Source organism: Echinops telfairi, unplaced genomic scaffold, assembly GCF_000313985.2.
Source record: "Echinops telfairi isolate 266 unplaced genomic scaffold, ASM31398v2 ScPeMD7_1;HRSCAF=3_0, whole genome shotgun sequence".
NCBI classification, from domain to species: Eukaryota; Metazoa; Chordata; class Mammalia; order Afrosoricida; family Tenrecidae; genus Echinops; species Echinops telfairi.
Genome location: NW_022103896.1, coordinates 32457170 through 32481055, shown reverse-complemented (window position 1 = coordinate 32481055; position 23886 = coordinate 32457170). Strand labels below are relative to the sequence as shown.

The 23886-nt window shown below is 41.0% G+C and overlaps 2 protein-coding genes across 8 annotated transcripts in view; one reads left to right on the top strand and one right to left on the bottom strand.

Moving 5' to 3' along the window:
- OXR1 (oxidation resistance 1) overlaps positions 1 to 6441 on the top strand; it is a 620623-nt gene extending 614182 nt beyond the window's left edge. For all 7 annotated transcript variants that reach the window (XM_045287193.1, XM_045287139.1, XM_045287270.1 and 4 more), the window contains one exon: positions 4494 to 6441. In XM_045287193.1, coding sequence (XP_045143128.1) covers positions 4494 to 4629 — 136 coding nt within the window. In that variant the 3' untranslated portion in view covers positions 4630 to 6441. The remainder of the gene's footprint in view (positions 1 to 4493) is intronic.
- Positions 6442 to 8891: 2450 nt separating this feature from the next.
- On the bottom strand, positions 8892 to 19413 carry ABRA (actin binding Rho activating protein). Its single transcript, XM_004697435.2, has 2 exons — positions 18693 to 19413; positions 8892 to 11985 (listed from the first exon to the last, which is right to left on the bottom strand). Exons 1-2 carry the CDS (start codon positions 19361 to 19363, stop codon positions 11508 to 11510), a joined length of 1149 nt encoding a protein of 382 aa, XP_004697492.1. The 5' UTR covers positions 19364 to 19413; the 3' UTR covers positions 8892 to 11507.
- Between the last annotated feature and the right edge of the window lie 4473 nt (positions 19414 to 23886).

Below are 23886 nucleotides of genomic sequence, written 5' to 3'. Positions count from 1 at the left end.
ACAAACCAACACTGTTATTTGACCAGAGTGTAGGTAGGCCTAATTGGTTGCTGTTATTTTGCCATAGAGACTATTTGGATTAATATTTTTTTAAGAAATAGAAATTTGTTTTCTACAAAAATATTTTGTGAACCCCAAGTTATCAGAGTTATTTTGTATTGTCTTTAACAGAATGAGTCATTCCATAGTTTGATTTAATTATTTTGATATAGTAACCACTACATGAAACATTTCTTAATCAGGTATCCCATTCTCATTTCGCTTTCAAGTTGCTTCCTACCCTGGACATTTCTAACAGCATTTAGCAAACATCAACATCTCTCTATCTCCTTCAGGATCAAACATAGAATGTATTAAATAATTCTTAGACTTGTGAAAGCCTTAGTCATAATATTTGTATCCCATAGTTGTAGCCTTCAAGAGTATTCAGAATATTCATTATCCTGAGTGATTCTCACACATTCCTTTAACGCTACTCTGTTAGATAATCTCAAGATGATATGATTTACAGGACTGAAAAATAGCCAGGTTATTGTAGCCTTGGAATAAGCACACAATGTTTATATGATTCCGTGAAATCTTTGAGGGGAATGGAATATTACTCAACTTTCCCCCTATGATAGTCCTTCACAGAATTCAGTTAACTCTCACATACTTATGAGGTAGGCCTCATAAGCAAGGGACTTGTGACTTTAAACAGTTGAAGGGTCTAAGTCATTGAAAATATAAAATGTGTTACTGGGTGTCTGGTGGAATTGGATTTAGGTTGTACAGTGTGAATTCAACAAATAAGCTGAATACTGGGTCATTTGATAAGGGAACTTTAAAATTTTAGTGGGAAAATTCTATTTTCAATTTTATTTTTCACCATCTTTTCCAAGCCCCCTTGTATAATGATAAATTTACAATCTTTAAAGAAGGTATTATTACCCTAGGAAAGAGGAGCTATAGGGACTTGATGTTCTAGAATTTTAAGCAGTATCCCCCGAAAATAGGAATAATGATGTGGTAGTCTGAATGCAGGCTTTGGAACCAAATAGGTTCAGATTCCAGCTTCACTGTATACTTGTTACATGTTAAAACTCCCTAATATATCTAAACTTAATTTTGCTGCAAATTGTGGTTAAACCCTATGGTCAATTCTGACTCAGAGTGACCCTCTAGGACAGAGTAGAACTGTCCATGTGAGTTTCTGAGCTGGTAACTCTTCACGGGAGTAGAAAGTCTCTTCTTTCACCCTGGGTGTGACTGGTGGGTTCTAACTGCTGACCTTGCAGTCATCAGCCCAATCCATCATCTTATACCACCAGGCTCCTGAAACCATGAGAAACTCTCTGATAGCCATGAGAAATTGACTGAAATGTGAACTTTGTGAAAATCCTAGTGTTGTAACTGCCTTGTAGTAGGTACTCAGCAACTAACTGAAGCATTTACTCATCTCCTTTCATCCAGCATCTTTTCTCTATTGGGACCATGGAAGGAGATGCCCCTGGGTTCTGCCCATGATGCCATTGGACACCATAAGAGTTACATGACATTAATAAATGTGTTGGAAGAGGTTTTATTTCCTCCACTCTGTTATCCATTATGGGCTCAGGAATTAATACCTTTCATTCTTGAAAGCAGTGCTCATATGAAAATATACTTCCTGTGTGTTTTACCTAGGACAGATCTATAAGTCTTAAATATATCTTTTTAGAGTCTTAAGGAACACAGACCCCATCTAAACTTAACAAAGCCATGCCCTCTGCCTCCTGAAGTGAACACACAGCCAGATTTTGCTTAGAGCTCACAACCACGGACATCAAAGGTTCAGAAGTCTCAGGTTTCCAGTTCAGCCTGAAAATGACATTTCTTACAGAATTAAGGAGAAGCTGAGAGTCCATTTTTAGACTTCTTAAATGTAGTCTTCTAAATTTTAAGGTACTTCTTAGATAGAGTCACCTAAGATTTCAACTAAATGCAAATAAATGTCTGATTTTTTTAACCTTTATATATATATATATTTGGCAAGAGAAGTACTTTAGAAGGATATCAACTCTTTCCTATTCTCTTATAGGCTGAAAAAAGTTCAATTCTTTAGCTCAATGATTTTTTTTTCAAAAATGAAAGACTGATTCAGCTTTGTCTTTTAGGACAGGTTGAGGCCATAAGTATAAAAGATTAGAGGTCTGTTGCCAAAGATAATGAGCTCATTATTTCAAATAGTTTGTCATTTATCTTTGTGTTGTCCCATGTGTAGGTAACAGGGACCCACCCAAGGGATAGATGTGCATATATGAAATTGAACAAGTTTAGCTGCAAAACAAATTATGGCTTCCAAAAAACTGATGAGGATGAATATTTTAGGGACTGTCTGTACAATGCTTTTTGAACTAGCCAAAACAGACTCTAGTCTGGCATCATTTCAAGATCACCATCTATCTTAGCGAAGTAGAGTTTTCAGTGGTAGAGGGGGCCCTTAAAATATGATCTCTTTATCCCACTGTTGATTATTTTCTGTACTCTTAGCTTACCTCTTGAGTGACACTGGATGCACTCCTATCTCTGATGATTATAGGTGATACTATACAAGTAAACATTCAGGTTTTTTGTAAAGGATTAATTTTTCCAGGAACTGTTCTGTATGGCTACTGTCTACCTTTTCCTGCTTAAACAGAAATATAGCCTAAGAATTAGATTTATACTGTGTATCAGTAGGTGTTAACCATATATCTGCTAAGACCTTATTGGCATAGTGAGTTGCACATTGTCTGCTAACCACAGGTCAGTTTGACTCTACCAGTCAACTCCAAGGGAGAAAGATGGGACTTTCTGTTGCTGTCAGCGTTCATAGCCTCAGAAATCCCAAGATACTCTGTGCTATGGAGTTGCTAGAGTTAGAATCAGCTCAATGGCAGTGGGTTGTGTATCTGTTGCTGGTTTTGATCTAGATCAGCGGTTCTCAACCTGTGGGTCGCAACACCTTTGGAGGTCGAACTACCTTTTCACGGGTCGCATAAGACCATAGGAAAACACATTATTTCCGATGGTGTTAGCAACCGAGACACCGCTCAGTCTCCAGGAGGGTCCACCCACATGCAGATATACCCACATACGAGTACCCGGCATGAAGACAGTTACCCGTGCTACACCATGTTTCAAGACAAAATTTCATTTATTTTTTATTAGAAAAATATTTCACGATATATAATTAGATAATGTTTTTGTAATGAATCACTATGCTTTAATTATGTTCGATTTGTAACCATGAAAATACATCCTGCCTATCAGATATTTTTATGATTCATAACAGTAACAAGATTATAGTTATGATGTAGCAATGAAAAGAATTTTATGGTTGGGGGTCACCACAACATGAGGCACTGTATTAAAGGGCCGCGGCCTTAGGAAGGTTGAGAACCGCTGGTCTAGATAAACTTATTGGTTCCTCATTGCCATTGAGTCAATTCCTACTCTTAACAACCCTATAGGGCAGAGTAGACCCGCCTCTGTGGGTTTCTGAGACTGTAACTCTTTATGGGAGCAGAAAGCCTCATCTCTCTACCACTGAGTAGCTATTGGTTTTGAACTGCTGATCTTGCAAGTAGCTGCCCAACATATAACCACTAAGCCACCAGGGCCACTATTTCTTGGTTACAGAAAATAAATCAAACAAACATAGCATAGTTTTCTTGCAACAGACTTCTAACTCTTACGGTGGTACCATGTATCTCATGTTAACTACCCTGAAGATCAAAATCTATAACCATTCAAATTTTAGAATTCTAGAATTACCTAGTCTTTTTTTTTTTTGTTAATAATGAGCAATTGTACCACTGAAGGATTAGATCACTCAGCCCAGCTTCACAATAGAGTGACCAACTAAATCCACAAACAAGTCTTCCTGATCTCAGACCTTTCTTTCTTGCTTCCCCCGACTAAAGCAAACCTGTGTTTTGGCTCCGCTCTGCTAGTTTGGTGATTTAGTTGCATCAATTCAGAGAATCTCCAAAGGTTACTACTGTCTCTGGGCACTTTGTTAATCATTAATCTCTGCTATTCCTCTTAACACAGCCCCCCCCCCTCACAGGTTATGTATTCCGTTAGATAAGTCAGATCTCATTATCTTTTAAGTACCCATTATACCTGGAACCTTGGTTGCAAAGTGGTTTGTGTTGCTAACTGCAAGGTCAGCAGTTTGAAACCACCAGCCACTCTACAGGATAGAGATAGGGATTTCTCCTCCAGTAAGAGCTGCAGTCTCTGAATCTCAGAGAGTGAGTTCTTTCCTGTCCTGTAGGGCCCTTACGAGTTGCATTAACTTTTAATGGTAGTGAGTTTGAGTTTTTTACCTGCGTTCCTCTTGGTTTTTCTGCTTTGTAAAAATCTCCAGCATCACATCTGTATTCATTTCAAGTTTTCTCAAACCGAGTTCTTTTGTTCCTCAATTGTTATACAATTTAGGGCAGAAATATTAACAATGTTTTATAACTCTTTTTAATATATTACAGGGGAGAGTTTGCTCTTTGGCTTGATGGAGATCTCTACCATGGAAGAAGCCATTCTTGTAAAACATTTGGCAACCATACACTTTCTAAAAAAGAAGATTTCTTTATCCAAGACATTGAAATCTGGGCTTTTGAATAAATGGAATGCTCTCTGTCATAGCAGGATAATGCCTCAAAGCTGACATGGACAAGCATTGTTTTGAAAGTTCAAGTAGCAATACAATGTAACATGTCACTAGTGTTCTTGGGTTAATCCATATCACCATTTATCATAGCTAGTATTTTGGAGTTTATTTTTAAAATCATGTTTCTGTTCCAAAGTCCCTTGGGCTTAGTCCATGGCGTGGGTCCATGTAGCATAACAGCTTGGTTTGGTCAGATTTTTTGGCATCATTTTGATCATAGTTACCACATGATCTCAATCCATGTTATCTCAGTCTCCTCACAGGATGGTGCTCTTTTGTTGAACATTTTTTTTCCTTAAACAATATTGATTCTTTTACTAGAGCAGCCTAACCTGGGGCACTGAGGGAATGACGTCTAGGTAGATGCTACAGCTCACTGTGAGGTTGGTACAAGTGACATTTGGACATGCTCAACTTATTGTTATGAAGGAGAACCACATGCCAAAACAATGTGTACTCTGCAGACCACTGAGTTCTAATTGTAGGTAACACTACAACATTCTATTACTTTTTAAGGTATTTTAAATTTTGTTCTACTAAAAGTGAAGCTCTAGGAGAATTCTGGTTGTAGCAGACCACAGGGCACATAACCTATAGGTTTGGGTGTATGCTTTCATCATGCTGAATTATTTGATAAATATTTATAAAATGACAAAGGAGAATGAGAACTCAATGATTCTATTGGATCTAATATATTAACAAGAAAATAGAGTACATATTTTTAGCTTAGTGCAGGGCATTAACATAAGTATAAAAAAGCTATGAAACATGCATATTTCTTCAATATTGTGTCAGATATACTATTTTATAGTTTTGTTGTTTTAGCATTGTTGTACACCAGCTCCTAAAATAGTTTATTCCTTTTCAAAAGGAAAAAAAATATTTGTGATTTTTTTAATTAAGTGATATATGTATGTTATTAATTGCCATTAGCACTTGCTCTTAAAAAAGGGCAATGATTATAGTTGACAATATCGTAACTCAGTAGACTTGTGGAATATGCAAACTTACTGTCAAGTGACCTCAGAAAAATCAAAAGATAGACTATATTAGTAGTTCTTATCCTCTTTTGTAGGAAAACCAGTAATAAGCCATTGTGGCAATAAATCATCATTTGATTTCAAGCTTCATGTCATGCAAAAAAAAAAATCACAAAAATCCTGCTGTTATACATGTGACAGTGACTTTGTGCTGAAATTTCAGCTATTCGACATAAACATTGTATATGATCTTGTAAATTAATGTTTAAAGTAGTTTTGTTCTTAGAAAAAAGTGTTGATTGCCAGGTGGCTTATAGCACTTTGAATTATTCTAAAAAAGAAATTACAAGCCAAATATATTGGCTTAAGTAGTTTTAGTTGTATAGCAATTGAATATATTTTGTTCTTTTGAAAGTTTAAATAATTATCTAAAGGAAGCCTAATGTTAATGGGAAAACAATCTGATATTCTCCTCTAATATGCTATTGCTGAATATGAATAGAAACCCAGGGCATCATTTATCTCCTTGTCTATGTCAAGCTCTCATGATAAGTTAGTAACAGTGCATAGATGAAATGTTTACAATCAAGCAATTGTAAATAAATATCTCGGTTCTTTTTCTTTTTTTTTTCCTTCTTCTTCCCTTTGGTCTTCCACAGCAGTATTATTGTCTTTGTGGAGTTAATTAACCACAAAAAATAAATAAATAAAAAGCTGTAATTGATTTCAATTACAATAAGGTCATAGTTGTGTATACAAAATAAAGTTAAATAATATATATACAAATTTGAGTCTGGATTTATTGAATATGAAATTATTTACACAATCTACAAAATCTTTGATTAAGCCTGCTATTATCATCGATATAAAAAAGCTTTGAGTAGCTTGTACTAAGGTGATTCTGGTAGTAGCTATGGAATAATGTATCCCAGGTAGAGGAGAAACCACAAGGTTTTAAAATGAAGATGCATGAATGTATCTGACATGTGGGGAATTACTGGTCAGGTGACGGTTTAAAAGTATATTGCTTTCTTTTGAGGGGAAGGTACAGATAAGATAAGTCCCATGTTATTGAAGAATTTTGTTGCATGTCGTTCTAAGAGATACAGACTTTTTTTTTTACCCTCTGGGTGCAATAAGGGACAGTTGGGTGGAGGGATGGTATGGTTTGCATTTTAGAAGGCTCTCTGCAGAAAACATTAATGGAGGATAAATTAGAGACACGGTGACCTTATGAACAAGCCTGTTAAGAAGAGATTATGAGGCCTGAGCAGTAGTAACAATGGTACTTTAAAGGAAGTTGACATGGATTGGGGAGAAATTCAGGATGAAGAGCTGTAGTTATCATTTGGTTGTGAGAGAGAAAAAAAGGATTAACTGTAGAGTTTTTTTTTTTTTTACTTAGAATTGGGCATGTTACTCATCAAGATTGGGTAATATACAAAGAATAAAAGAGGTTGAAGAAATGGCATTAGTTAAAGACCTTATTATGCAATGATTTGAGAATTTGGGTATTAAATTTGGGGTGGTGGTGGCATTTAATACTTTAGAATTGGAAGACAACATTGAAGGATGCCAGTCTTAGGCCCTGAGTTAGCCCTCTTAGTTATGACAAACCACACTTAACCTCTAGTTTGGGGGATTTTTTTTTTATACTTTATCAGTAATGTTATAGTAAAAGCATTGTAGCTGAAGTTTTCTAAATGAAATCCGGCTTCCGTTACCTGAAAACATGTTGACTACTGTGCTGAGATCATTAGGCAGATTCTGGAAACCTGTTAGCGTGAAAGATCTGAAGAAAAAGAAAGTGACCGTGCAGTCACTTTTCACTAGTTTTTCAGCTAGAAACTCCCATCCCAGGGATAATCCACATGGTCCAGCATCTCCCACCAGCGACGGTACTAACACAACTGACAAGATGCCAACATTGTCCAATGATCCTGCTTCATTAGCGTAACCGTGTCATTGTGTTTTTATGTATATTAAGCATATTTGTAAATTTGTATGTCATATTTTCAACCCTCCAAGGCAAAGATAATGGGAGCATTAATGATACAAAAAGGAAGCTCTTGAACTTTCGCTAGAACTGACAACACATGTCAGACCAGAATCCGGCCTGTCTATGTGATCAGTGAATATGCCCGTCAGGTTTATTTTTGTGTAAATTAAGCTGATTATAGATTTATATGGAAATTAAAAGGCAAAGAATGGCCAAGGCAACATGGAAGAAGGAAGTGATGGTCTTCATTACCAAATACCAGGCAGGATCTTTTTTAAAAATGAGTAAGGTGATATATTAAGGATACACAAAAGAGTGGGTCAAAATCAAGAATCTTGAGAAGACCAATACGCTCATAGTCAGTTGGTTTTCATTTGATCCCTGGTGGTGGTGTGGTTTCACATCGGATTGGAATATGCAGTCAGCAGTTCAAAACCCAGCCTGCTCTTAGGAAGAAAGAGGACAGGGCCAGTTCTACCCAGTCAGCTCGATGGCAGCGAGTTGATTTTTTGTTTTCTTTAAAAGATGACACTGGCTGCACAATGGGGAAGATGGAATTTTTCAATAAATGTGCTGAATTAATTATTGAATATATCTATGAAAGAAGAACTCTTGATCCATCTCACACCCTTGAAATGAGTGGTTCTCAACCTTCCTAATGCCACAACCCTTTAATACAGTTCCTCATGTGGTGGTGACCCCCCAACCATAACATTATTTTTGTTGATACTTCATAACTGTAATTTTGCTACTGTTATGAATCGGGCAACCCCTGTGAAAAGGTCGTTCAACCCCCACAGGTTGAGAACCACTGCTTTAGATGGATCTTCTTTTTCCTCTTCAAAGGTAAACACAAGGCAATAAAAGGCAAACCAAAGCTGCTAGTTTCAAAACAGGCTTCTAGCTTAATAACTTTAGAACAAGTATGTATTTCTGACATGGATGCAAAAAGCACATCAGTCATGGGGGGTCACTTTCAGCCTGGGCTGGCTGGTCTCCAGCTTCTCACCATCCCTGAAGGCAGTCATGTTGGGGTCCTTCCCAAGAACCAGTTGCCGTTGACACTCAGTTCTCACTGATGGCGAGTTCGAACTCTCGTAAGAGAAACGGCACCAGGTTCTTACTTTGTACCTGTGAGTAGTGAGTAGTGAAAGAAGGAACCAGAGTTTGGTGAGAGGGAGGGAAAAGGAGAAGGCAGATTAAGTGGCGGTGCGGTGTGAGAAGAAACAAACCCATCTCTGAACTTCCTCTTTAATGAGCGTTAACGTTGGGAATCAGGAAGTCAAAACTATAAACGTTTATGGAAGTTTATGAGCATGACAGCTGATAGAGACTGGGAAGCATCAGACATCTTGAATGGAGGTCCAGAAGGAAAAAAAAGCTTAGAAAACCTCAAAGATTTGGAAACCAACCGTACAGCACTTAATGGGGATCTAGGTTTACCAAGGTTAAAATGCTACTGATAATGTATTTATTTCATTTGCTACTCTTTTTTTTTGGTTGAGTATAAAGAAATTTTCATTAGTTGCCTGAGCTATACTTGTTTTTGTATTTGTCAAAATGCCCTAAAAGTTCTCAACTATGGGTTTTCCTATTCTGGGCTTTGTGTTTGTTTTCTTTTACGTGGTAAAAGAAAGGTGAGAACATTTGCTAGCTGAACCATTTCCACAGGACACGGACATTGACCACATGTACCACAGCAGCAGCAACCAGTCTCATTCTTTGGTTTTGTTCCAGTTTCCCGAGGCGCTGGTAACCCCCTCCCTCCCTCTCACCCATCACTGATAACTGAGAAACTCCTGTTATGGTAGCTTTAGGTAGTTTAACCGAGCAATAATGATTTGCTTGGTTAGAGAATATTTTTGGATTGCCTAGTTAGGAAACAATATGACAAGGGGACATTTAACACAGGAATAAAGTACATTAAGCCAGGAAAAAAATCTCTAAGCCCTATATAGCTCTGAGTGTAACAAGCCAGCTCTTAGGATGCTGCCCACCTAACGAGACCATTGTCAGGATGTGCCTGTCATCCAGAAGGCATTTTTCCCTAAGACCTCTAGTTTTCTGGCCCTTTACGAGAATTTTTAACCCCAAATTCAAACAACTTGAACTTTGAATATGTTCATACCTGTATAAACGGTTGCAGATTGAATAGGAAATAACTCTTTCTGTGCTTTGGTCTAAGTCCCCAAACCAGAAGTAGCCCGAGTCTCTGTCTCTTTTCTTATATTTTAAACACAAAGTGACATTGTGGAATCTAACCTAGAAAAAGCACTGTATAAACAAAAGCAGGAAGCATAAAACGTCTTTTAATTTGGTGCCATTTGCCTTTAAATTTTGACATGCTTCCTTTTTTTGATGTAAATGCACAAGTTACATGAAATTCTGATTTATGTCATTTCATAAGTATGATGGGAACAAAATATACCTACTTCTTTAAGGAGGTATACGAACTTGCAGTTTGAAAGAGGATCATGAATAAAAGGTGATTTCTGTAAGTTCAACTATATCTAAAACCTAACGATTATGAAAGCCTATCATTTTGAGGTCTCAAAATTTGACATTAATTTTCTTAATACCAAATTTCTACAATGCCAATGCATTTGAATTAAACTCATGTTCCATTTTATAAAGTATAGAAAATATGTTACTCATTAAACAAAATATTTGACAACAGACACTTGTCAACGTTCTTTGGGCCACTGCATTAAACAAATACTTTTTCACTTTGGCAGGTCTAATGCTGTTTTCTAACTTTCAGCCATTTCATAAGGTGGTCTTGATTGCAGAATAAAGACAGAGTGCTTCACATGTTTCTGGTTTCCCAGGGATTCCTTAACGTTCTTCCATACAGGACTCTCCATTTCAACATAGAATGGTGTTGGTTTTTTTCATTGTCCATTGACACATAAATGCAAGCCACAGAAGCATAATTGAAGGTTTTTTGGGGGGAAATGATCAATTTCTACCAGAAGTCCTACAGTAAGGCAGACATATTTGAATCTCCCACCTTTATACTCAGAGTGCAGTGAACATAGCCACGCTCTCAGGTGCCTGTGAGAGCATCAGTAGTGGCTTCCAGGTGATCTGCCCAAATCACTCAGAAGGAGCAAAGCCAGCTCCTACCTGGAGATTTTAGGCAAAGCCCCCAGAGGCACGTCATCCGTGCCAACGTGCTACTGTAGAACTTAGTTTCCTATGCATCTTATTTTATCTGATTCTATGATCAATACAAATGTATCAAGTTAAACTTCTTAGACCCTTTCCCAATTAGATTTGCTGAACTAAGTGGGACATTTTGCCATCTTCCTACAAAATAATGCTGATATCATAGTGTGCCCTGCTGGCATTCTTAGATGCAATATGTAATTCGTGGAACATCCCTAATCATTTCTGCTGTGAAGAGCCATTTCTTTTTTCCTAATAGGGTCAGTGGAATTTCATGAATTAAAACATTTAGTATACACTAATGACACTCTTAAGCAGTCCAGGTGGCACAGTAGGTTAAGTGGGCAGTGAACCCAAAGGTCAGTGGTTCAAACCCACCAGCTGCTCCTCCAGAGAAAGAGAAGGCCGCCCGCTTCCCAATAGATTTGCAGTCTCAGAAACCCAACGAGCAGCTCTTTCGTCACAAGGGGCCACCATTTGTCAGTGTGGACTTGCCAGCCCTGGATAGTGAACTATTGCACTGGGAAGTGCTTTTCAAGTGTTCAAAGATAAAAATAAAGCCCTAAAACTGTGTACAATTAATATCTACTGAGTTATGACAGCAATTTTCATTTTAATTGTGAATGCCTTTACATTTTAGCATTAAGACAGGAGTGGGTCGGATCTGGCTTTGCTTGTTGAAGGGTCACTCCAGTAAAGTAATCACCACGTGGTCGTCTCGGCCTTGCCATAACATTTCTCCTGGGAAGTCCACCAGTCCATGTTTCCGGGCCCGCATGAGGATGCCCACGACCTTATCTGAAATACGCACGTATCTGTCAAAAAGGTCCCCGAAAGTCACCTGGATCTTGCCATCTCGCCTGTGGCGAGCCATTGTGCGGATGATGAAGCACAGGTCCGTGATCTCCCTATAGATGTGCTCCTGGGCTCGTTTGGCTCTCTCGGCAGTTTTGGTTCCCTCTTTCGGGCGGCCGTAACCCTCATCTCCCTTGTGTAGGCGGCTGGACATGGCCAGCTCATAATCAAATTCCTCACTGAAAGGATTGAGCTTCTGGGCCTGTGTGTGCTCATCGGCCCACTGTTGCCATCTCCCTTTCAAGCTGCCCACTTGGCTGTATTTCCGTTGGGCCTTGCAGCTGAGTTTCTCTGTAAATCTGTTTGCTCTAAGGGGAATAGAAAATGAAGAGTCAGGATCGTGGTAATGCTTTTCCTTTATATTTCCTGCCCATATGCATGTTTAGGAAGACGTGTTATTATTATTCAAAGATATAAACACGAGCAAACATTCCGGAATGATGGAAGAAAATCCGTATGCAGCCCCACGGTTTTGTCAGTGTGGTATCTCCCTTCTATTTTATGTTCTCAGAATGATAGTGTCTTAAACTCAAAACTCACTACCATCGAGTTGGTGCCGCCTCACAGCCACCTGGGGGCCAGGGTAGAACTGCCCCTGTGAGTTTCTGAGACACTCTTTATAGGAGTAGAAAGTCTTATCTTTCTCCTGTGGAGCCTCTGGTGGTTTGACCTTCTGGGAGACTGTCATTCTTCGGGGAGTTGAAAGCCTCATTTTTCTCCCACAGAGCTGCTGGTGATTTCAAACTACTGACCTTTGGGTTAACACATAACCACTACACCACCAGAACACCTCTATGTAATAACCTATATTTCCTGTCTCTTTGCTTTCATGGTTAAACCATGAACTCTTGGATTTGTAGAGCCCAGTTCTGGTGGAGTAGTGACTGCATATTGGGCTGCGAACCTGAAGATCAGCCATTCCAAACTACCAGATGCTCTGAGGAAGAAAGACAAGACTTTCTACTCCCATTAAGAGTTACAGTCTTGGAAACACAGAGGATAGCCTGGCCCTGTCCTATGGGGTCTCTATGAATTGGCATTAATTTGAAGGCAGTGAGTTTGATTTGGTTGGTTTGGGGTAGTGTGGTGGGCCGCGAACCCCAGGTCAACAGTTTGAAACCATCAGCATGCTTCATCCTCACAAGTGACACCCTCCTCCCCTCCTCCACACACATACGCACAAACACACACACACAGACCTTCTTACTTACACCAAGTAGAATCTTTCTTGGAGGTACAGGGTTAAGATAATGACTCAAAGTGTTGAAACTATTGATGTGCATGGCATGCCTGCTCTTACAATTCACTCTAAAAAATACCAGAACAAATCAGATCTGTCTGGCAGCCATCACTACCAAGTTCACCTCCTGAAAGCTTTCTATGGAAGAACAAAAGGAAGAACCAAATAGACTTGAACAGGGAGGAATACATACTTGAGCGATTTTATTTTTTTAAAGAATGTCATCCACTAGATGGCAAGCTTTCATTAATTCCCACACTTTCCATTTCTCAATTTCTAAATCTCAGCTGTTAACAAAAGCATTTTGCATGGAGCTAACAGAAGCGTGTCTGGGACCCACTGCCCACTGAGCAGGAAAAGAAGTGACAGTCAACTTTCTTAAGAATTGAAGCTCTGGAAACTATGCAGGGCAGTTCTACTTTGTCCTGTACGGTCTCCAAGAGTATAGAAATCCATTTGACAATCATGGGTTTGGTTTGGTATCCTTGCCAGATTCTGATCTGCCCTCACACTACAATTTGGACTGGGAAAACACTGCTATATAGAACAACACTATAATTTGTTGTAGGCATGTGACAAAAAATGCATGACCAAGTTAAATGGAAAATAAAGCATCTAATGAAGCATGTACAGGAGCCCTGGAGGTGTAGTGGATTCTGTATTGTTGGGTTGTTCACAGCAAGGCCATCCCTTTGAAACCACAAGCTGCTCCACAGGGTGAAAGATGAGGCTTTTCGCTCGTGTAAAGATGGACAGCCTCGAGAAGCCACAGGGGCAGTTCTAGTCTTTCTATGGGGTTGCTGTGAATTGAAATTTACTTCATGGCACTGAGTTGGTTTGCGTTTATGAAACAGATACAAAATATCTCTATCTATAGACAGATGGGTGTATGTATATATATACACATGTATATGTATACATATATAGATACATAGTGCATTTTATAGTATTTTCTTTCTTAAAAACATATGTATTATTTTTACATTTTAACTTTAAAAGGTCAAAGTATCAGGTTTAAATCATGTTTTTGAAAGTCTCCTTAGTCAATGATTATAAGCCTTAAAATACCAGTTTTTCCTGTTTAAAAAAACTTTATTTAAATGTGAATAATAGTTTAAGTTAAGCATTAGAACAAATTTAAAGTAAAGCAATAATTAATGACTGTCATCTCACCCATACGTTAGTATAGCAATATTTAAGGTTGACTTACATTCTCAGTGTCTTCACTTTTACTGAACATAGTTTTCTTTTGTTTTTAGTTTTTTAAATTTTCTTAATCATTTTAATATAGTTTTCTGTAAGCAACCAGAAATATTTACCCCTGTCTCTCTATGTGCAAGGTCACTAATTCTACTTATAAGTAGCTCATCTTGAAAAGTCTAGATTTCTTTACTGAAAAGAGCTGGAAAATGATTTCTTTTCTGCCATTCTAAAAATGACTTTGGTTTGAATACTGTTTTTTTAAAAATCTGAATAGGGTATTTTAGCACAATGATGAGAATACAGGAACTAGCACTATAAGCCTATTATTTTGGTAATTATAATGGGTAAATTATTAAATATGTGATGACATTCAGATATTAAAATACCTAGAAGGTACACTTCAAAACTATCCAAGTCCATCGGCACTGAAGTATCTGGTACATACCCTTCCTCTAAATCAATAGCTTAAAATGTCATTAAGCTGCAGGCGAGCATTTCTAGCGTTAGTCTGGAATTGGTGAGGAGAAAAGAAAGATTGACTAGTGTTGGCTCATTCCATAGACCTCTAGATGGAGCGTTTCTCCCTGCTTGGGCGCCCTTCTCAATGGAAAGCAAAGTATGCCTGCTTCTCTCAGAGCAACTCTGGGAAGGAGGAGTTTCGTTCAGCATGTGTTGGGTTGCCTGCCCACCAGACAGCATGGAGCTCTTTGGAGTCAAGCAACCACGGCGTCCTTTGGGTCCCATCAGAAGCATGGTAGCAGGATGACCATCTTCAAGAGTCAGCTGAGCATTTCTGAACAGCAAGTAGGCTCTCTCTAGTCTGTTATCAGAAGGAGCCCTGGTGGCACAGTGGTTTAAGATTTGGGCCCTTGCCTGTAAGGTTGGCAGTTCAAACCCACCAGAGAAAGATTCAGCAGCTGTAAAGATCTCTAATGGCAATGTAGGGATCACACTGCTCTCGAGGGTGGCTAGAAGTAGGAGTTGATGTTCAGGGGGTTGATGGGTTGGTTTATTCTGCTATCAAACAGATTTGAGGGTAGCCCTAGGGATCTACCTTGCAGTTCGCTTGTTATTGACCTTACCCTTTAGAGAAGACTCCAAGTTCTATGGTTGGAGGTCGATTTAGGAGCCTATACCTTTGCCTTTGTTTTTAGCTAAATCCAACTATACAACTCTGTCAAAGCACCAAACTTTGGGAGTTAATGGGGTTCCATTTGTTAAACGGACACTTTTATCTCCGTTTTACTCCCTGAGTCTGTTCTCCAGCGTCTCTAAGTTGAAAGAGCTCATCTCCCACCACCAACTCAGCACCAGACTTCTTAGCTTCACTACTTCATAGCCTTGGGTCTTGGTTTAACCAAGTTTCCTAATTCCCTTGTTTATAAAGTAGCACTTGCAAGCTCAATCACTGCTTTTTTTTTAACCTGATTAGAATTTGGTGGGCAGGATGAGCGAGTGATTGGCATTTTAATTTCTCATCTTTAGCTTGTGAGAGAGGTACCCGATTCTTTTAGTCAACAGGGATGGGGCCGAAGGTGTTTTTAGAAAATCAGAGTTTGTATAAAATCAGTAGACAATATTTTAAAGTTAAGACATAAAATATAAACTACTTTCACAATAAGACCATTATTGTTAAGAAAAGAAAAAAATCCAACTTCTATCAAAGTTGAGTTGTTTGTTTCTATTACCCATGGGACCTCTTACCTATCAAGAAAATGCTATTTAACCATCCCTAGCACCTACATTTCTTTTGGAAATATAGGAGAGAGAATAGTGCCTATATTGAAAAATGAGTGAGCAAAAAACGCTTGCCAGTTGGCTTGAGAACTCTTCTTTCTGTCTCTTAAGCAGTAGTTGATAGTCCTCACAGACACAAAGTCCCATTAGGCTTCTGGAGGACTTCCTGATCACAGCTAGGATTACCGTCGACATTAAGAGTTGCTGTCGCTTTATTACAACATACTGGTACCCTGTGTACTCTAAGACTGGGGGAAAGGAACCAAAGAGGAGCGTTAACTTGAGTTAGGCCTCCTCCTCCCATCCCCATGAGTCGAGCTTTTTGCACCTCAAAGAGCCAGCGTCCCCACCTCTGACCCCACTCATGGTATAATGGACACAACATGAAGACCCGACAATGTGCTCCCTTAGAGACTAGCAGATTAGGAAAAGGTGTGAAGCGGCTCTCTTCTGTCCTACAGGGTCGATCTGGGTGTGCACTGACTCCACAGCATTCATGAGCACCGGTCATGCTTGGGCTGAGTTCACATGGCTGACATATCCAAACCCATGGAAGTGTATCAAACACACCCTTGTTGAATTCTGTTTTTCCATCCCCAGTATCTCCCCTCTCCCTGCAAAATCCACAAGGCCAGAATTTATTTTTTGCTTCTTATTTTCAGGTAAAATAGTTACTTTTGATAATGAATTACTATTTTAATATAAGAAAAGCCTAAATCCAGCACTCTGGGCACATTTTCAAAGCACCATGTGAGAGTTAACTTGTGAGACAGGTACCCTGGAGTTTCAAACGTTGCACCTGGGATTAGGCAGATCAATTTACTGAGGTCATCTAGCTAACCTCTAGATCAGCAGTTCTCAACCTGTGGGTCGCAACCCCTTTGGGGGGGTGTCAAAGAACCCTTTCATGGAGGTTTCCCAATTCATAACAGTAGCAAAATGACAGTGATGAAGAAGCAACGAAAATAACTTTATGCTTGGGGGGGGTCACCACAACATGAGGAAACTGTAGTAAAGGGTTGTGGCATTAGGAAGGTTGAGAACCACTTTTTCTAGACCATTTGATATATTTGAATTCTGGCACTGGTAAGGAATATTGAAAATCTATGGATTTCCAGAAGAGCAAACAAATCTGAGTTGGAAGACATACAGCTAGAGTGTTCCTTAGAGGCAAGGAAGGTGACACATGGTCTCTGTACTGTGGATCTATTATAAGGAGAGACCAGAGCCTGGAAAATGACATGCTTAGTAGAGAATCAGCAAAAATGAGAGCACTCCTCCGGTGGATTGACCCAGTGGCTGCAACAAGAGGCTCAAGCATAAGTAACCAAGCACACAGGGTCAGTATGATTTGGGCTCAACTCAACAGCTCCTTCAGCAATAGCAATACCCACCTTATGAGATGAGTGAGAGAGACAATGTATGCAAACTATCCATGTCCCACACACAATGTATGGCAGGCATTGTTGCCTAAAAGTGCCATTCAATTTTGTAATACACAGTAGTTCTATCAAAATCACCCACTCTGGGCTTTCTGGTAATGTAGGGAACACGTTTTTGTGTTTTACTTTCCATTGCTTCCTCAGACATTGGGGACACACCTACACACCTGTTCCCAAAGGGGACCATGACTTCTCCCCTGTTTTGAGGCCCTGTGGATGTAGGGTCAGAGACCCTGACTTTATATGACAAGGGGAGCTGTTATCTTAAAATAAAGCAAGTGTTTCTTGGATTGAATCAAGATTTCCATTTGAGTCCGTGTATGTGTATTTATTTGACAATTCTATGTTTTCAGAACGCGATATTTTAATGATCTGGCTTTAGTTACACCTCTTTACAAAAAGAATATCCTGTTTTTGCATGGGAAAGTTTGAAACTTTGTTAACTAGTAGAATCCACGAACAATAATAGCTTTCACACACTGAGTGTATGTGGCAGGCCCTGGAGTTAGTGATTAGAACCCTTCAACTTATTTACTGCTCCCATGAGAACAGAACTTACCCCAAAGGGTTTCTGTTCCCACTGTTTTACAAATGAGGAGATCAGTTTCGAGAAAGACTTAGAGAAAGCGTGGAGTTGGGATTTGAACTTGTCTATCTGATTCCAAGACCTGCTCTCAATTGAGAGAGCAACCGCCCACCTGTTTACAGAATCATAGAGATATGTGTTCCTCGCACCCACGTGGGATGAGGTATCTCCTGATTATATTATAGCCTGATTGGGGCCTAGGAAATATTTCCACAATCTATCAGCAAGCCCTCCTTCTCTCCTGAAAAAAAAAAAAAGAGCCAAGTTGTTACTCATCTAATTGACATGAAATTCACCTAAGCCAGATACCTGCTCCCTTAGCCTCTTGGTTGTGGCTAATACTTGAGTGTTGGGTTCGCAGAAGAAAAGAGAAACAAACTAGTGAGGGTCCTTGACCCATAGGGCCTTGTCTGAGGTTAGTACTGCCTTTCAGCTCGGAGGTGTATCTCCCAACATGACCTCACTGTTAGCCCCATCTTTGAGGTCCTCGCTCTCACTTTGGCAGGACTCCCCTGCGCCCTCAGTTCCCACAGCTCATTGGAGCTAAATTATGATTGTGGCTTAAAAAGCAGAGTAGTCGCTCCAGGGTGCAAATGGTCAATGTGCTCAGCGGCTGACTGAAAGGTGGGAGGGTCCCAGTCTCCCCAACGGGGCCTTGGAAGAAAGACCTGGCGATCTACTTCTGAAAGACCCACCCCTGAAGCCTCTACGGAACCCACTTCTCCTCTGACACACGTGGGCTCGCCAGGAGTCAGAATGGACCGGGTAGCAGAGGGGAGTAAGCATCCGAAGGGCGCACCGACTTACTGGGAGGGCAGCGGGCGCTTGATTCGGGTTCCAGCCACCTGTTCCCCTTCCCGCTCCGACCGTTCCTCGTTCTCCCCTCCGTAGCCGCTGTCCTCTGTGTCTATGCTGTCACTCCGCCACTTGACTTCGTCCTCCTCCATCTCTTTCCAGCCTTTGGTCAGCTCGGACACCAGGCTGCCACACTTCCTCCGTCGCCCTGGGGAGCCATGGCTGTTGAGGATCCTGTCGATGTCGTCTCCTGGCTGCTCAGAGTCACGCAGGTCACTGTCCCTCTCGTACCGGTGGCTGAGATCGCTCACATCTCTGCCCCTCTCGTAGGCCTTGCTGACAACTGTTTTGGTCACTTCTTTCCTTTTGATGTGGGGGACCTCAGGCGGCCCCTCCGGACTTCGCCCAGGGCTCTGTCCCTCTGGCTGCTGGGATGGACATTTGGAGACAGCACGCTGGTCTTTCTGGAAGGGAGGAGGGTGTACCACTGGTTTCCCAGCAGGATGTGGGTGCTGGGTTGCTCCGGGCAACCAGCCTGCAGGCTCCTGGGCCTGCTTGGTGCTGTTCTCGTTTGCCCACTGCTGCCAGCCACGGGCCAAGTTAATTACCAGGGTGGCAGTGCGGACCTTGCGGAGGGCACTCTTGGCTGGCATCTCCTCCCTTTCCTTCTCTCCTGGAGCCATGCTGCCCTTCTCTGCACCGCTGGTCGTCTGGCCAGAAAGGCGTGCAGTGCAGAGAAGTGTCAGGGGTTTAAATAGAAGCAGGGTGCCTGGTGGGAGGGGAGCCTGGTGACCGTGGAAGCTATGTGGAGCATTTCTTGCCAAGCTGTGGTGCCTTCTCCCTGATGATGTTCTTTTTTTAAACCCCGATGGCTCTGGTTTCATTGCAGCAGAGGGACATTACGCTGGTCAAGGACAGCGAGACGCTCTCTCTCCCTTCCTTCTCCAAGTGCCAGAGTGGAACTGCCCATGTCTGATCATGTGCTCAGTCTTGTCTTTCATGACCTCACAATGCGCTCCTTCCCTTTCAGAAGAGCATCCAGAATGTGCATAGATCCTGCTAGGAGTCTTGTAGGTCTGGTCTCTGATATGTCCGTAGCATTCAGTATAGGTCTTAATCCGTCCCATTTTATAGAGGAAGAACATAAAACCTGACTCCTACAGCCATGAGGATCTGATATCCAAACCTGTCTGAAAGCTTGGGCTTTTTGCCACTATATCTAAGTTGCCGTTTTTCCTCAGTCTTCAAATCCATTAGCTATCGCTCTTAGGAGTCATTTCATCCAAACTGTTTCCCAGATGAGAACATGCAGGCCCAGATGGTGAAGAAACTAAAGCCTAGGCAGTTAGAGATTCATTTTCTAGTCCCAGGTTTGATTTATTTGTACATCTACCACATTCATACACTAGAGACGGATAAAATTATGGTCAATCATTAGTTTTTTTAATTATAAAGGTTATGTACACATTGCATTTTATAGACTATTATCACAATATAGTGTTTCAAATATTTTATGCAAAAAGAAAAGCTTATTTCCTTTAAAGACAAAATGGGAAGTTTTTAAATAATAAAACCATACTTAGCCAACTTTTGAGTTCATGGGGCAAAGCCATTCTTTTGACCCTTAAGACAAAGCCTGAAATTCAACACTGTTTTAAAGGTTTGCAGAAATAGATCTTTGAACAGAAAATAAAACAAAATACTCACGCCAAACCAAAACAAAGATGCACGTAGAGAGGGTACTTAGCCAGATCAGCCAGCCCAGAGCTCAGCCCCTCCAGCACAGTTAGCCACAGATCGAAAACCACTATCTTTTTTACATTCTTTTTTTTAAAAGATGCGAGTTAATTCCTTCTGATGGAGAGACATTCATTTTGAAAAAAAGAAAAAGATAAATGTTGATGTCGGTTTTCCATGATGTAGGTCATTTACCTCCTAGGATGAAAACCATTTGGGAAATGAAATGTGTTTTCAGAGTACAACAGCATCTGATGATATGCCCCGAGGGCCAACAACACAGAGACAAAACCAAAACAAAACAAAAATACCCCCCAAACCTCCTGATTAATTAAGAGGAAATTGGATCACAAGAAAAGAAAACTATTCCAAATAAAGATCCGAATCTGAGTCTGAAATGTCTGGCATTCCTTCTGCAGAGGGCAGACTGCTAGGTTCCTGTCTGATTCCCTTCGTCCCATTAGGAAGATCCTTTGGGAGAGTCACTCATAAGCCGAGCCCCGGATCAGGCTACGTATGTGCTTTATAGCTTTTAACAGGGATTTGTGTGCTTCCTTGTCCATTTTTTGCTCCACAGTCAAATATGGTAGAGGAAGAAAAATTAGAGCGAGCGAAATGTGAATAGTTCGCATAATAATAGGTGTCAGCTGCCTCTGGTATGGGGTTGTCTGTCAGCAGATGGTCTGGGCAAAAAAAATGGAGGCAGCTCCTGAAAGAATGTTGCCCTTCCTCCAGCGATGTCACTTCCCAGGCAACTGCCATCCTTCCGTCAGACGTTTACATGCAGGGGCAAGAGCGTAGGATTCTTTCCCTCTCCCGCCATGGCAAGAGCTACCTGCCACCTCCTGGGCATCTTTTGCTTGCCATCCAATTGCTACGTTCTCTTTCTCAGCCTAGATCCAGAGGCTTAGACATCTGGTCTTCTCAGTTAACGGAAGGTGTCGAGGCCTTCAGGAATGAAGAGGGTGAAGTCAGAAGTGAGCTTCCTGGGAAGCCTTACTATGCCCAAACACTGGAGAAGAGAAGAGACAGACTTCATCCATGCCATAATTATCACTCTAGATGTTTATCACAACTGGGAATAATAATCGATATTATTTGATGCTGTGAATCATAGCAGAGAGGGGAGGTTGTGTTTATGCCGCTTTCTATATCATACATAGAGAACCCAGGGAGAGCCAGCCCTCATGCACTAGATACTTTTGCTAGAGAGATGCTTGAAACTTATGTATGGTGCTAAGTCTTTTGCTTGCTTAGTTTTAGAGATGTGATCAAGAAAAGACATCAACCGAGAGAGGAAACTATCCTTTTACTGCAATGAGTTTACATGCTTCATTGCTCATGATAGACATGTCGGTAGGGGTAGAAAGCTGAACAAAACTAAACCTTTCTTCAGGGGTTTCCCAATCTTGCCAAGAGAGGAAATATATAAAAGTGCCTATTGTAGTTTGGAAGGTTCTGTACTGGAAATCCAGGTCGAGTTTTATGGGAGTATTGAGAAAAGTGTGATTGATTTTATTGGAAGGACTTCATGGAAATGGTGAGCTAGTCTTTATCTGGACCTTAAAAGATAAAGAGGATTTTACAAGGTGGAACAAGGGCACTATTACCTAAGCATACACATGAACAAAGTTACAAAAGCATGGAGATATATGGTATTTTGGAGCCCTTACAATGGCCCAGAGTAGAGGTCACAACCCAGATACCTACAAGGTCAGGTAGGTATTGTAAATGCATGAGGCAAGTTTGGTTGGAGGCACAATATAGGGTAGTAAAGGCCACAGGCTGCTCTTGAAATACGTTTACGAGAGAACAAAGACATCTGGAGTTTCGCAAACATTTTCTCAGTTCCTTACATGTTGACAGTTAACACACATTACACATTGTGCACAATCTGAACCGGTTGAGCCAACATGGTTCAGTGTGTCTTTGGGCCAGATTCTGCCGAGGGTCCAGATGTAGAACATCTGGAGATGAGCAGACTGTGCCTATGAGGTACAGAAAAGAGACCAGGGACCAGGGAAAGCAATGGCTGTGAAGAAGTATTTGGAAGCCTTGTGAAGAAAGGCTGGTTCATCATTAAATTAGGGCTCAAGGCACAACTGAAGATGTTAAGCTTCTGTGTCAAATGTAGGCCATCTAGAGACCAGACTAGAACCATCAACATAGGTTCTAAACCTGTGGGTCACGACCCCTTTGGGGGCGCCAAACGACCCATTCACAGGGGTCACCTGATTCATAGCAGTAGCAAAATGACAGTGATGAAGTAGCAACGAAAATAATTTTATGGTTGGGGGGTCACCACCACATGAGGAACTGTATGAAAGGGTCGCGGTAAGGTTGAGAACCACTGACGTAGGATTTTGATGTGAAAGCGTGAACGTGTTTCGTGGTGTTACTAATATCATCTGGAAAATGAGACTCGGAAAGAGAACAGTGGGCATAGCGAGGAGGGTTTGGTACCTTAGAAGGGCCACATCCAGAGGACTCAGGGACCAACAGCCGCTGCAGTGAGGGCGTTTGACGGGTGATCCAGTGATTCCCGAAGTGCGCGGTAGGTGTCAGGAAGCAGCACTGGCTTGGGGAGGGCAGCAGCAGAAGGCCGTTTGTGGCGAGAAGGAGTCTTCATCTTGAGTGGAGGAAGCTCCGGGACACGCATGTGGGAATGCCCATTTGTGGAAGTACTTAGAGGAATGGGCCCTGGGCTCAGGCAGAACCGGGAGGAAATCCAGGCTCTGCTGGTGAGTTGAGGGACCAAGGGCAAGTTCTTTTCAACTTCTTCTCCTGGAAAATGATTATCTGCAGAGTGCCCACTCCCTAGAGCTGTGATGAGGAGTAAATGAGCTAACCTGTGCAAAACACGTAGCACCATGCCTGGCATGTGTGAAAACGCCGCAACATTGGTGATGCTATTAATTCGTTGGTGTTGTGTCATATCAAAGCACCAAAACCCACTGACATCCGTTCAGTTCCTGCTCAGTGACCCTGTAATGAGACTTTCATCATCTTCCTGAAGATTAGCTGATGGCTGATGGGTTTGAATGGCTGAGAAGTCAGTGGCCCAATGCTTAACCCACTGTACCACCAGGGATCCCTGAGCTTGAGTCAGGAGTGAACTTCTGTTTGACCGAAGACGTGATTGAAGACCACAGAGCCAGGGCATGGTGAGCCTTCAGGTGGAGGGGTCAGGTGAGGTCATCTGTCGGGACTGGAAAGAGCTTATTTATAGTGTTTTATTTTAAGGCACTTTGTCGAGGGACTTTTAAGGTTGCAGTTAAAAGGTTTCTGTTAGGCTACTGAAGGGTCTGATTAAATCTCAGTGAAAGTGAGTGGTAGTTAGTGATAGTGATAGTAAAGTGATGTGTCCAATCTTTCCTACAGCCTCTTGGCATTATATAGAGTTTAGGCTTCCAGTAGAATCCTAGATCACATCAGAACCGCCTCAGGGGCTTTGACAATTACAGATGAT